The 12,788-nt window shown below is 36.5% G+C and overlaps 1 protein-coding gene across 2 annotated transcripts in view; it reads left to right on the top strand.

Annotated features, from left to right (window-relative positions):
- The window catches only part of MINDY3 (MINDY lysine 48 deubiquitinase 3), a 62,987-nt gene that overhangs the window by 18,818 nt on the left and 31,381 nt on the right, over positions 1–12,788 (top strand). For both annotated transcript variants that reach the window (XM_086467140.1, XM_086467141.1), the window contains exons 8-10: positions 502–581; positions 6,345–6,415; positions 7,559–7,639. In XM_086467140.1, coding sequence (XP_086323266.1) covers positions 502–581; positions 6,345–6,415; positions 7,559–7,639 — 232 coding nt within the window. The remainder of the gene's footprint in view (positions 1–501; positions 582–6,344; positions 6,416–7,558; positions 7,640–12,788) is intronic.

Genomic DNA, 12,788 nt, shown 5'->3' with positions numbered 1-12,788 from the left:
AGGAGCAAAATAGGATTGCTACCACTTAAAATAGATTATTGGGCTAATTTTTTTATGTTTCTGTAATTGATCATTCTTTTAGGAAATTGTTGACATTACAACAAAGATTCAATTATATTATTATATGTTATATAATATATTATATAATTATTATTTTATAATAGCTAAAAGCAGCACAACATAGCATGCCTTTTCACTGCTTACTCCATTTAGTGCCTCAATTCTGAGGAAATGCTTCTGTTGTTGCTGAATTTTCAGAGGAATACTTTTCAAATTCAAGGCTACATTTTTATATCAAGTTGTTGGTTGAAAGAATGGAGATTGTATTAGTGTCACTGAATTACAAATACACACCAATTAAAGGAATATAGTTAGAGAATATCTACTTAGATGTCTGGGTAATACAATAATTTTGTCATGTCTTAGAGATAACCACTTCTTCAGAAATAAGTTGTATGTCCCTGTTAATAGAGTATTTGTTAATATGTTTCTGTTATATAGCCAAAGTTTGATTAACCTCCTGTTGACCGGGCATGCTGTATCTAATGTGTGGGATGGAGACAGAGAATGTTCAGGAATGAGTAAGTTGATTCTAGTTTATGCTTATTCATAAATTTTATGTATTGTGAGATGCTGACCTACGGATTTGGAATATGCTCTATTTCTGTTTTGATAGTCTCCCTGTTTACTGTCCTTTGATTTAAGCAGACCTCAAATGGAAATAAAACATACTTGCACAAAATCTCTGATGTTAATATAAGTGAATGTAGAATTGTCAGCTACAGGTTGAAATTATAATGTACCTGATGACCTGGATGATGGAAGAGAGTGCAGTCTCTGCAAGTTGGGAAAGTTGGTCAATATACTGGATATGGGGCCACTATTCAGAGCAGCAACGTCAGGGTAGAGAAGTGGATTGACAGGAACCTCATGAAATTCACCAAGTCCTGCAGCTGGGATTGAATAAGGCCATGCCATAGCACAGGACAGCACTGGCTGGCCAGGAGGCAGCTTTGTAGAAAAGGACCCGAGGTCCCTGTGGGCAATGAGTTGCACAAGAGTCATCAGTGTGCCCTTCTGGCAAAGAAGGCCAGCTGCATCATGGGCTACACTAGGAGGAGGGTAGCCAGCAAGCAAGTGGAGGGAAGTGGTGGTTCTTGCCCTCTGTGGCACTTGTGTGACCACCTCTGGAGTGATGCGTCCAGTTCTGGGCTCTCCAGTAGAGGAAAGACATTGACATGGTGGAGTGAGTCCAGTGGAGAGCCACCAAGATGATTAGGGGGCTTTTGTATTTTTTGCATTTCATCTTACAGAGAAGATGATCTGAAAGCAGGTACACTTTGAATTATGAAAGCGTTCACAGCCTCTCTTCCACTGCTACGAAGTCCACCTCGGGTTCATCAGTGTGTGTTTTACAAGGATTTTCCATCATCTAAGTCATCACTGAAAATACTGACTTGAACAAGACAGTTCAAGACAGATCCATGCAAGACCTGTATCAAATGCTCTGGTTTAACAATGAACAAGTAGTATAATCTGAGACGATTTATATTCCACTTGATTATGATTTCGTACAGGCTGTACTTCAGTATCAGACTTACCAGATGTCATTTGGATATAGTATCTAACTCTTCTCACCCCTGTTTGGTAGATTTCTCATCAGGGCGTTTAGATTGGATTATTGCAGTTTATTACTGATGAGCCTATGCTGGCTGCTTTTTGAGGTCTGGGGGTTTTTTTGTCCTTCCTAGTGCATGCAAATTGATTACTAATTTGTTTCAAGACCCTTTGGATGGTAAAATCATACTTTGTCCTGGGTTTTTCCTCTGGCTTTTTTTGTTGTTTTTGTTAGGATAAGTACCCTGTTTTCCCTTTTCTAGTCTTCCGACACCTTCTTTATCTTTGATACGTAATCATTAATGGCACAGAGACTTACTTTGGCTAGCTACTTAAGTGTTATATAATGAATTTTATTAAGATCTGCAAGCTTGAAAACATCTGTCTTATTTACAGTTTTTTAGCCTGTTTTGTTCTTTTTTTACAGCTGACACCATTATCTGATTGTTAATCTTCTTGAATATAAAACATCATTTACCTTTTTGTGAATTAAAGCAAAGATGGCTTTGAATACTTTTTTTTTTTCTTTGCATAGTTTCATTTTGTGTTTCGCCAGTCAGTTCCTACTCTGGTTCATGCTGCATGTGTTGAACATTGTTGCCATTTATCCCTCCTCTTTCTAACCGAAATTTGTTGTGATTAGCCTTCCTGGTTTTATCCATATGTTCTCTTCAATATTTATTATTTTTTCTTTCTTGATTTTTAGATTACGATTTATCAATCAGAATTCTTCTTGCAGCTTTCCTTTACACTGGGATAATTTGCTGTTTTGCAATTTAATACATCTTTTTTTTGAAATCTTGCAGTTCATTCCCTCATTTGTCTTTTCAGATTATATTTCTGGTAGACCTTATTGATAGTTTTCCAACTTGGAATTTTTTTCTTTTCTGAGACTACTGAGCTGTCTTTGCACACAGTAATATTCCACATTTAGGTTCTCAGTCAATTCTGCCCTAGAAATCCAGAACCAGAACTCGTATAGAAACATGTCTGTCTTTGGAGGGAGAGGAGCAGAAAGTAATCTTCAGTACATCTTAAGAATTTGGCAGTATGTGTCACGTTAGTGTTTCACAGTCAAGCAGCTGGACTTAACTACTATTGGGAGCCCTCCATTTTCTTCAAGTCCTTGGGGTAATTATAGTTAAAACCAGCTTACTCGCTGTCTTAAGTCTATAATTGGTATCTATTATGGAGTGATTTGTGTAGTCTGTCGAAAAGAAGGAGAAAGAACAGCCTGTACTGTTCACAACTTCTTAGGCAAGACTGAATTTTGCATGCATTGTCGAATTTCCTTTATTTATCAATCCTATTTGTCATCTTTTCTCCTTCAATTATTTCTCCTGTATTTGGATGCTCTTTGGATGTAGCCTTCAGCTTCCTTTCTGCCCATGCTGTGAGTTTCTCATGTAGAGGGGTTGCAGGTGTCAAAATAACAAGAACTGGATGTGTTTGCTGGGTGTTTTCTCAAGCTGGCTTTATGTATGTTTTTCTGGCTTAGTTACTGGTCACTTGCCTTAAATTCCTCTGGTCAAGCAACTACAAGTTGGAAAGTTTGACATTAGTATTGTACAGAGTTGATTTTGCCAGTGCTGCTTAATTTTTTCCGTGTGTAAACATAATGGAAAGAGATGTCAGGCACTTCTGTGATTAGTGTTCAGTAGCTGAACTGAAACTGAGGGGCAGGAAAGGTATCCCTTTGGATACGGTATGGGGGAAAGGTGGTGTTAAAGATCTGTGGAAAACAATGGATGCGTTGTGGTTTGTGGCATATTTGCAGGGGCAGCAGTGAAGCAACAGTGAGAAGATTCAGCTGCAATGCAGGAACAGGGAAAATGCTAGATAGGTGATGCTATTATCGTAAGTAAATTGAATTTTCAAAATGACGCCTTACGTTTTTATTCAGAAGTTATATAAAGCCACTTTACCTCTTGTTCAACTGTTTATATAAGCAATTTTTAATTAACAAGTAAATCTTTAAAAACCATTGTAAAGCTACTGTCAGTAATTTTAACTGTGACAAAGAACATACTGAACTACAAATGTGAGGAGTTACCAGGTAGTTTGCAGATTTTGCTCAGAGCTCTGACTCTTACAGTGTTGCATATTTTCCAAATAGGGTCGGAGTTGTTAACTGGAATTGCTCTTGGCCACCACTGGTACAAATGCCATTGAAATGATCCCTTTTTGACTAACTACATATGCCCCTTTAAACCTTTCTTCTTATTCTAATCTCTTCTCTTGCCACAATTATCCACAGGAGGAAGATGCAGGCAGGTAGATTTTTTTTTTCTCCTTTTTTTTAGACTGTCATTCTCATGTGACATGTAGCAATTTAGTATGAATACAGATAATGATGTAATTGCTTTATCTAAATAGTGCCAAGAATGTGTGGTGTTTCATGTTGTCACGAGGTGGCAGTATTCTGATACAGCTGGTAACAATAGCATTGCATTTTAAAACCATCATTAGTTTGGGCCTGACTTTTTTTTTTTAAAGGCTCCAGTTTTCTACCTTTTCAGAAATGTGAGTACTTTGCAAAAGTACTTTTCAGAAAAGGATAAACTTAACTCTCTGATAAGAAGCACACATACTCATTTTCTTGGGTGATCTTTGGTGTTAGCAGATCTCTTCCGGGGGTGTGTTTTCTTTCTGTGGGGTGAGGATGAACTGTGATTTAGGGCAGCTAGTGTCCCTTGGTTTCCTTGTAAGTCATCTGAGAGTGATTTTTGCTTTTGTGTCTGTCTCCTCTGTTGACTGATTCTGAAGGAGTCATGGGCAGACCAGTGACTCCAGGCTGAAGTTAACCTAATAGCTTTCAGATCCACAATCTATGTAGCTTGACTACTATGCAGTCAGATATTCACACTCTGCGGCTACTGTTGTAGCTAGGATCACAGCTCTCTCTAGTCACCAGGCAGAGTTCTCATCTAGTTATCTGTCAGGGGAATAATTTTTTTTCCTGAATAATTTTCTGAGTAGTAAATATTATTTGTATGTGACTGCTGCTGTTCAAGCATCAGCTCCTAAATCTTGAAGCCTTTGTTTAGCAGACTAAACTTTACATTGATTTTTGTTAATGATTTTTAAGAAGTGCATGTGATATGTTAAAATTACTTCTTTGATGTACTGTTGCTTACTTCTGCCATTTACTTCCCTTTGTTGCACATATAAAAGTGAACAATAGCTATTCCCTAGTTTGAAGGATCCTTCACTAGCTTTTTTAATTGGCCTAGCTCAAAGAAAGAATGAATTGTCTCAGCTTTTGGCAATGTATAACAACGCAGCTATAAAGCAGGGAGATAATGGGGTTCTGCAAAGTACTATCTATGTACTCCCAAATGTTTTAAAAGTTTGAAGCTAATCCTTGAAAGCACAGTTTCAGGTTAAAGAATTCTGCATTGAGAAGAGAGCCTTGAAATACATATAGCTGACAGCTCTGAGGAAAGAGTTGTACTTCCAGGCCACAAAGGCAGTGAACAAGCTAGTATTTGTAAGGTTTTGGGGGTTTCTTTCTGAAGTTGGGTGTTTGTTTTTTTTTCTCAACAGTAGAGGAAAAAGTTAAACCCTTACTATAATAACTGTTCTGCACTATGCAAAATTCAGGGAGGTGAACTTGAAGTTGGTGAAGGGAGCATGGCATACCATGCCTAGTGCCGTGAGTTACAAAGAAATGCAGTTGATTTCTGGAAGTCCTGAAATCTTTTGAATTGAAAACAGTTTCTTTCACTTGCTGTGGTCCTGAGGCTTTAGCCCATAGATAAAGACATCATAGTTTTATGCTGTCATACATGATCAACGTTAAAAAATACAGTTGAGACAGTGTTTTATAGGGAACTTTCAAATATGGAACTCAGTCTTCTCTGAGAAAAGAAGTGGCGATCTTGTTAAATTGGTCATGGTGCATTCTCCCATGTATATTAGCAGGATCATGTACGTGCTGCTCTTTGCTTAGGCAATGTCTGGGCACCTAGTAGAGCTGTTCTAGGTAGACAGTACTTGCACTGTTGAGGTTATGTATATGTAATCCAGAGCTTCTTCAAGTCCTTATGATCATAACTAGTTTCAAAGATTGAATTTTGAAGTACTTTCTCATTCTTTATTAGAGAGCCTCAAATAAGGCTCAGTAAGTGCTCGTCCAAACAGTAGTACATAAATATTTCAGCCATTCCTGACAGCTCTGTGTGTGAGAGCTATGTGATGCATTAAGTGGAAGTCAGTACAGAATTGAATACAAATTGAGTGAATGCTTTCTTTCCTACTAACAAAAGTGTTGTTTGCAAAATTATGTTTTATTCAGGATGTGAAATGATTATGATTAAGATAAATATGGCGAGGGAACTCGTAAAAAAAAAAAGAGAGGAAAAAAGGGAGGCAGCGTGGAGAAAAATACATACATGCATATATATGTTCTTTTTCCCATTCAGATAGCTGTTTTTCTTAATTTTTTCTGAGACTAATTTTAGTATAAGTACTTCATCTCCTACTAAATCCAACAACTTTTGAAGAGAGGTTATCAACAGTAAACTTTTAAAACCATCCATTTGGCTCTTATTTTATAGAAACCTTTATTGCTGTTTTTACTACACCTTGATGACTTGCCATTGTTGCTAAAACTGCATGACTTTTAAAATTGTTGTTACTTGACCAATTTTGAAAGTAAGAAAAAATGGTTTCAAAGAGGCTCTGCAGATTTTTCTTCAATAAGTTTTGTGGTTTGTTTTGAACAGAACTTCTTGGCATACACAAACAGGCAACAGTAGGCTTTTTGACATTGATGGAATCTCTGAGGTATTGTAAGGTAAGCAGTTTTCAACATAATTTAAAATTTTTCTTTCATTAAGTTGTGGGCTTCTTTGGGCGTATTACTAAAAGCTTCAGTGTGTACAATTGGAGATATTAAAGAATTTGCAAAGTATGTTTAAATGAAAACTGAGAATAATACCATATTGAAACGGATACATAATAAAATTGTTAAATGCATGTTATTGAGTGAATGTTGTTTGATGCTATTGAAATTAGAACTTTATTGCACTGATTTAATGTAGCTAGTTACAAGCTTATATTTTTACTAAAATAATGCTTAATGCAAATTATGTAGATGGTTATAAAACTCTGAAGTCCAGAAGTGGCTTGCTATCATGAAATTTTTTTTTATGCAATTAGTGTCTTCTGTTTAAAATAGCCATAAGTAAAAATGGTAAAACTACTATTGAGTAAATGTGTTCTGAATATAAGATATTGAAGACCTAGAATTTACTTTATGTATTTATCGTGAACATCTGAAAGTAACTGAAGTGCAACCTAATCCATATTGTTTCTTCCTGTTGTGACAGAGAATTTCTTGATTTAAGGTTTTTTATTTGAGAAATTTTGTGCTTTACAAATACTACTTTTCAAACAGCATTAATACCCTTCATTTCAAAAGGCTCTTTGGTTGTTCTTTGCTTTCCTTTCAAGCGCTATTGAATTCCCTTAGCTCAGGGTTAGAGGATTATGTAGTTTGCAGAATGTTGATGTATTGACTGTAACTAACTGTCCCTTCATTCATTAAATAAATGTCAATTAAGAATTGATTAATGCAAAACCAGCTGATAAGTCAAGGGGACTTCTGCCTCATTTAGCATCCGATTAGAGTATTGTTAAGCATAGGAGTATTTTCTTGTGTGCAGTGTTTGAAGCATGTCTCCAAAGTTGAAGTAAGGGATGTTGTTGATACCGTCACAGATGTCTTATTTCAGTTAATTATCATTTGCAAGTTAAACATGAATCAGTGGTCAAAATTAGAATCTAAGTATTTTACATGGTTTTGTCATTTTACCAAACGTTTTATGTTAGTTTTCAGAGCAGTTGGGACTCTAACTGAACCGTCATTAACTTGATCACTACCTAGATGAGTTTTCTGGGTTTGCTTTGTGTTTCTGATTTTGTTATACCTTTTAAGGTTGGCTCCTATTTGAAATCTCCAAAATTTCCCATTTGGATACTTGGCAGTGAAACACATCTCACAGTCTTTTTCGCCAAGGTATGTTAGATGTGATTTTTGGTAACCTGAGGCAGATAAACACCAGGTAAGTTCAAAGTTCAGATCTTGCTACAATTTGACTTTCGTGTGGCTTTAAAGTAAAAATGTAATCACCAAACCTTTTAATTAAGCCTTCCCTTGAAGGCAGAGTTGTCCATGTGGTTTAATGATAGCTCATAAACTTTAGTGAAGTTTTTCAATTCTAGCTTAATTTATTGGGCTGGGGGAAGGGTAATCTTTAGAACACCGTAATTGAGATAAGTACTCTCTTAAATTTCTATAGTGCAAGAGAGATATAAAAAGGAAATAGTTATGTGAAGGTGCATGGTAATAGTTCAGTCTCTCTGACAGTACTTTCATAATTTTTAATCTGTAACCATAGTTCGTTGTTCTAGATTAAAAATAGGTATCAGGAGTGTTATGATAAATCTTTGTATTTATTCTGTCACATATGGATTGTAATCTGCGGAACATATAAAATGCTTTTGAGATGAGTTCTTAGTTTAAAATCTTAGACCAAGTTTTCTGAGGAGACAGTTTCTTTTTCTGTAATTGAAGATTGTAGGTTGTTTTCCTTACAGTTTTTTGTTTCTGTAGAACACTTGTTTCTGGTTAAGAATACTTATTGAAACTTTAAATGGTATGTACTTGTAAATTTATTAGCACTTTTTAGGAATTAATTTTCCTGTACTTAAATGTCTTATAAATTAGTATTTTAGGTGTAAATCTTGAAAAGAAATAGTAGAACATGTGACAAAGGTAAAGCCATAATTTCTTGATCTGTTGAATTTCCTTAAGGAAAGCTTTGGCCTAATCCTTAGAAAGACACCACAAAACCTAAGATTTTTCTTATAAAAACAAACATCCTCACAATACATTGGAAATTTATATGTAGCAGTATTTCTTTACCTTTAAACTTAAATTTAAAAATCCTTTAAATTAATTAGGCTATGTTGCACACTGACAGATTTTTTTTTTTGCAGATTCTGGTGCAAATGTTATACCAGAACTCCCCAGAATCCCTTGTGTCTTATAAATGATTTTCCCTACTCCATGGTAACAGAAAAATCCTTATCTTCCTTTGAATATTTGTTTTCTGCCTTACTGTCTCCCCAAACAGTCTTTCCCAGTAATGTTTTTTGATTTCAATTTTGAAATTTTATCCACAATTTTTCTGAATTATACTATCAAAGTCAGTACCTTGTGGTATAGATAGCAGTCTGATGCAAATAGGCATGATCACTCTGTTATACAAGTCAAATGTACTCGTCCAGAACATTATGATACCTTCTAAGGCTTTGTGTCTACAGTGACCATTTCCAGGTCCGTTTCCAGTGACCTACTTCCATGTAGAAATCCATTTCTAATGTTCTTCGTTTTAGGATGTTGAGGGCTGTTTGCGGGGTTTAAAGCAACTGGGCATCATCTTCTGGTGCCTCCAATACAGCTTGGTTCCTCTTATTCTTTAATTCTTTTGAGCTGCATGTGATTTACAGGAACCTGAATGTTTATGTTTAAACAGAAGAACATTAGGCAAGTATTAAGCAGAGTAGTAGTCACTTTTGTCGTTGGCCGAGTAATTTGCCCTAGAAACCTAGAAAAAAAGCAATCTTCCTAGGCTACTGTCACTATTGCCATGTAGTGTGGGAAAATTGGAGAATGGGACAGAATCTTCATTGCAATCTCAAGGACTTTTCTTGAGCATGGAGGTTCAACAAGCAAAAGGTTTCACTCAAAATTCTGCACACCACCCTACTCAAAGTTGCCTGCTGTTCTTTGGTACTTCACTTGAATTTTTACCTTTGATGTGGAGTACAGTGATAAACGTTCTTTTGACTGGGGAATGAATGATCATCCACTTTTCTCTCTTGGGACATTTTGAATTAAATACTATAGACAATCTATTGCTGACTGCCAGGATATATTTGCATTACTCTAAATGTAGACAGTTCTGCTGTAGCTGTGACTTTGAGGGAGATGTTTTTCAGTCATACTTTCTAAAATGAGTAAATCTGTCCATAGCTGCCATTCTAAAACTTTTGCCTTTTCAGTGGATTGTAATGAATGAGCAAAATGCAGCACAGCACCTTTGGGCTGAAGACCACAATTACAGCTTAAAGTGAAAATAAAAAAAATTAACTAAAGCGTGTCATTTGGCTTAAGTTCTCTTGTAACTGCTGCTGTGTGAAATAACCTTACACAGTGACAACTGAAGTCAGTTCCTAGTTTTAACAGAAGTCTACCAGTGAGTCAGCAGTTTTCCCCATTACTGAAATAATAAAATTTTTATTCTGTCTACATGGTCTTCATCTCCACATGTTTATTTTCAAAACTCACGTGGTATATACAGAAATGTTGTTGGCCTCATTTTACTACAAGGAATTGGAGGTAGAAAGAAATTACTTCAGAAATAATTTCTTCCTTGAAACAGCAATTTTGATTGAAGCACATTTTATTGAAGAGAATATCAGTAGTTTTTCTTCCTGGCACCTAACTGACCTGTCATCAGTGAAACAGTTATTTACAGTTAGGTATTTTGGAGGCAACCATGGAGACACAGCAAGTTGAAACACAGTGGATAATCTCCTGTACAAAACATGGAAACATGACAATGCTCATCACCATGTTTTGATCCACTATCACCCACTTCAGTGAAAGTGTTCTTTCTAGATAGAAGAATTAGAATCTGGAAATACCTGAAACGTGTGTTCACCTCACACCTCACAAGCTTCACCTCACATCTCCCGTATTTTAATTTCTAAAGGAGACTGTATTGAGCAAAAATGCCACAGCTTGCTTTGCAGATGAGTTTGTAATGAAGTTGGAAAGGACACACAAACATTTGTATGACATAAATAGTTAGTTCTTCAGAACTCTTACATGTATCATACTAGAGCTGTGTATCATACTAGATACTTATGTATATCATAATGGAGCTGAAAAATCTTGTGTGAATAGTTGAGAGGGGGTACAAATGTTATGAGGGAACTGTAATTAGTGCCATCATATTTTCTTTCTTTCAATTACAACTGTGTGTGTATAAGGCCAGAAAGTTGCTTAGCGCTCAGCAATCCAAATTTAACATTTGCTGAAAAAATAAGGGTGGCTGTTACTCCTAGTGGTCATGGACTCTGCATTTGCAACCATGTAGATTTTCCATGAAAAAGTGAGCATGTAGGTTCTTCATAGGCAAGTCAATCCAAGTGGCCGTCATTTCTGCCCCTCGCTGCCCTCCCTTCCTTTCAGTGATTTAGAAAACTTTCAAATGGCCTCAGGCCAACAAAAACAAACAAGGAAGCTTTCATCTGACACACTAAGTATCCCTGCATGCTCTGTTAGATGGTGCTAAGGCAAATAGTTGTAAATGTCCTCTAAAAATCAACTTTAAAGTCTTTTTGTTATTGTTATTGTAGGGAAAAGAGAGAAGTGGGGCAGCTCTAAATTACTTAATGTAGGGATAAGGCTGCGATGCTCTGGGTCAGATGCCGTATGGTCAGGTCTTGGTTATTTTTGTGATCCTCGTAACATAGGAAGTTAAGACAAGCTGAGGCTATTCAGAACTTTTAGGAATGTCAGAATGTGGTCAGACACTGTATAAAAGAATACCAACAGGTTGAAATGTTACATGAAATATAACAAGAAAATGTTTCGGTGTGAACGAAGAACAGCAGCAGGTTAATAGCTGCTTTCTAAATGCTAGCGTGCAAATTCACGTGGTCTGAAAGTTTGAATTCAGACTCTTTGAAAGTGAAAAGACAGCATGGAAGGAGTGTCTGTCTGGTGACTTCAGGTGGTTGAAACTGTCCATGGGTACACTTGGGAGCTGTGTAAGTTTTTCAGAAATTCCCTTAGTTGGTTCCCAGGTCTTGGAACACACAGGCCACAACAGAATCGGCTATCCATCTTCAATTACAGCACTGTAGTGCTTCTAGACTTGAAGAATCAGATAAGCAGAGGAAACTCCTGGATGAGACATTTGAATAAGTTACAAATTACTGCTTTTCAAGGAAAGTGTGCCTGTTTTGCTGTGTTGGGACTGTACTTATGGTTTCAGATTACATTTTTTTGTTTTTCTAACTTTGATCACTGTTACCTGTTCTGCATATTCTCAGGGCCTTTTTCAGCATCCTAGTATTGTCTCTCAGAAGAAAGAACATTCACTTCTTTCTAAACAATCTTCTTCATCAAAGTTCAACAGAGGGACACCTGAGCAAACACTGACATTGCTGTAGGAGGTCCTGAATTTGGGTTAGCGGTGTTTACCAGAACTGGCCTAAGGAGGAGTGTTACTGGCTACAGCGTTTAATCTCAGAACACCAACAGAGAATGTCAGTGACCATGAAAGAAAATAAGATGCATGTGTAAAAATTCAACCATTACTAGCATGTGTTAACAACTCTGGTCTCTGCAAAAGTAACCTATGTATATCCAAGTAGGTTATACTTATCATTAACTTAGAAACTCTTCTACTTTGGGAAGGTAGTGAAAAATGTCTATGTCCTTCCTCTTGGTTTTTTTCTCCCGTGACTGGTGAATGCAGGTAGTCAAATTTTGAAAAAATCTTTCTTCATCAGAGAAGAAATGAAAATCAGATTTTTAAGAATACCACTTCAGGAAATGGTTACAGAGCATGTGGTTTCAGAGTCTTTTGTTTCCATGAGTATGTGGAATTGGTTCTGGTTGGGAAAGTCTGGATATCTAATAGAAAGATGAGGCAGCTGCAGAAGTAAATTCTGGGCTAAAGTAAGGTTTAAATTTTCTGTGTGCTGATTAGGAGCAGGGAGACAAATGGTGCTCTGTTCTTGACAATAGCTCTAACCTGGTCAAATCAGCAGTAAATCTTCAAATATTTCTATTAGCTATTAATTTTAAGAGCTCATTTCTGCAGGAACAAACCCCTTTTAAAAATTAATATTAAAACAGGATGTTTCCTGTGGGATCTGTGGGTCCCCAAAGAGAACTGAAGTTACTCTAGTGGTCAGTTTATGCTTCATAGTGTAAATGGTGTTGCTAAATGAATTTTAATTGTTCTGAATAACGCAGCAGTTCATAAGGATTGCTTTGTGCAAATAAGTTTCCTAGCAGAAAGGCCACCTGTGAGGTCTCATAGTTGCCAGAGGGCATCTCAAAATAAAATACTTCTGTAAGG

This window comes from Leptosomus discolor, chromosome 6 (genome assembly GCF_034619465.1).
Source record: "Leptosomus discolor isolate bLepDis1 chromosome 6, bLepDis1.hap2, whole genome shotgun sequence".
In the NCBI taxonomy this organism is placed as follows: domain Eukaryota; kingdom Metazoa; phylum Chordata; class Aves; order Leptosomiformes; family Leptosomidae; genus Leptosomus; species Leptosomus discolor.
This window is presented reverse-complemented; position numbering and strand designations above follow the sequence as displayed.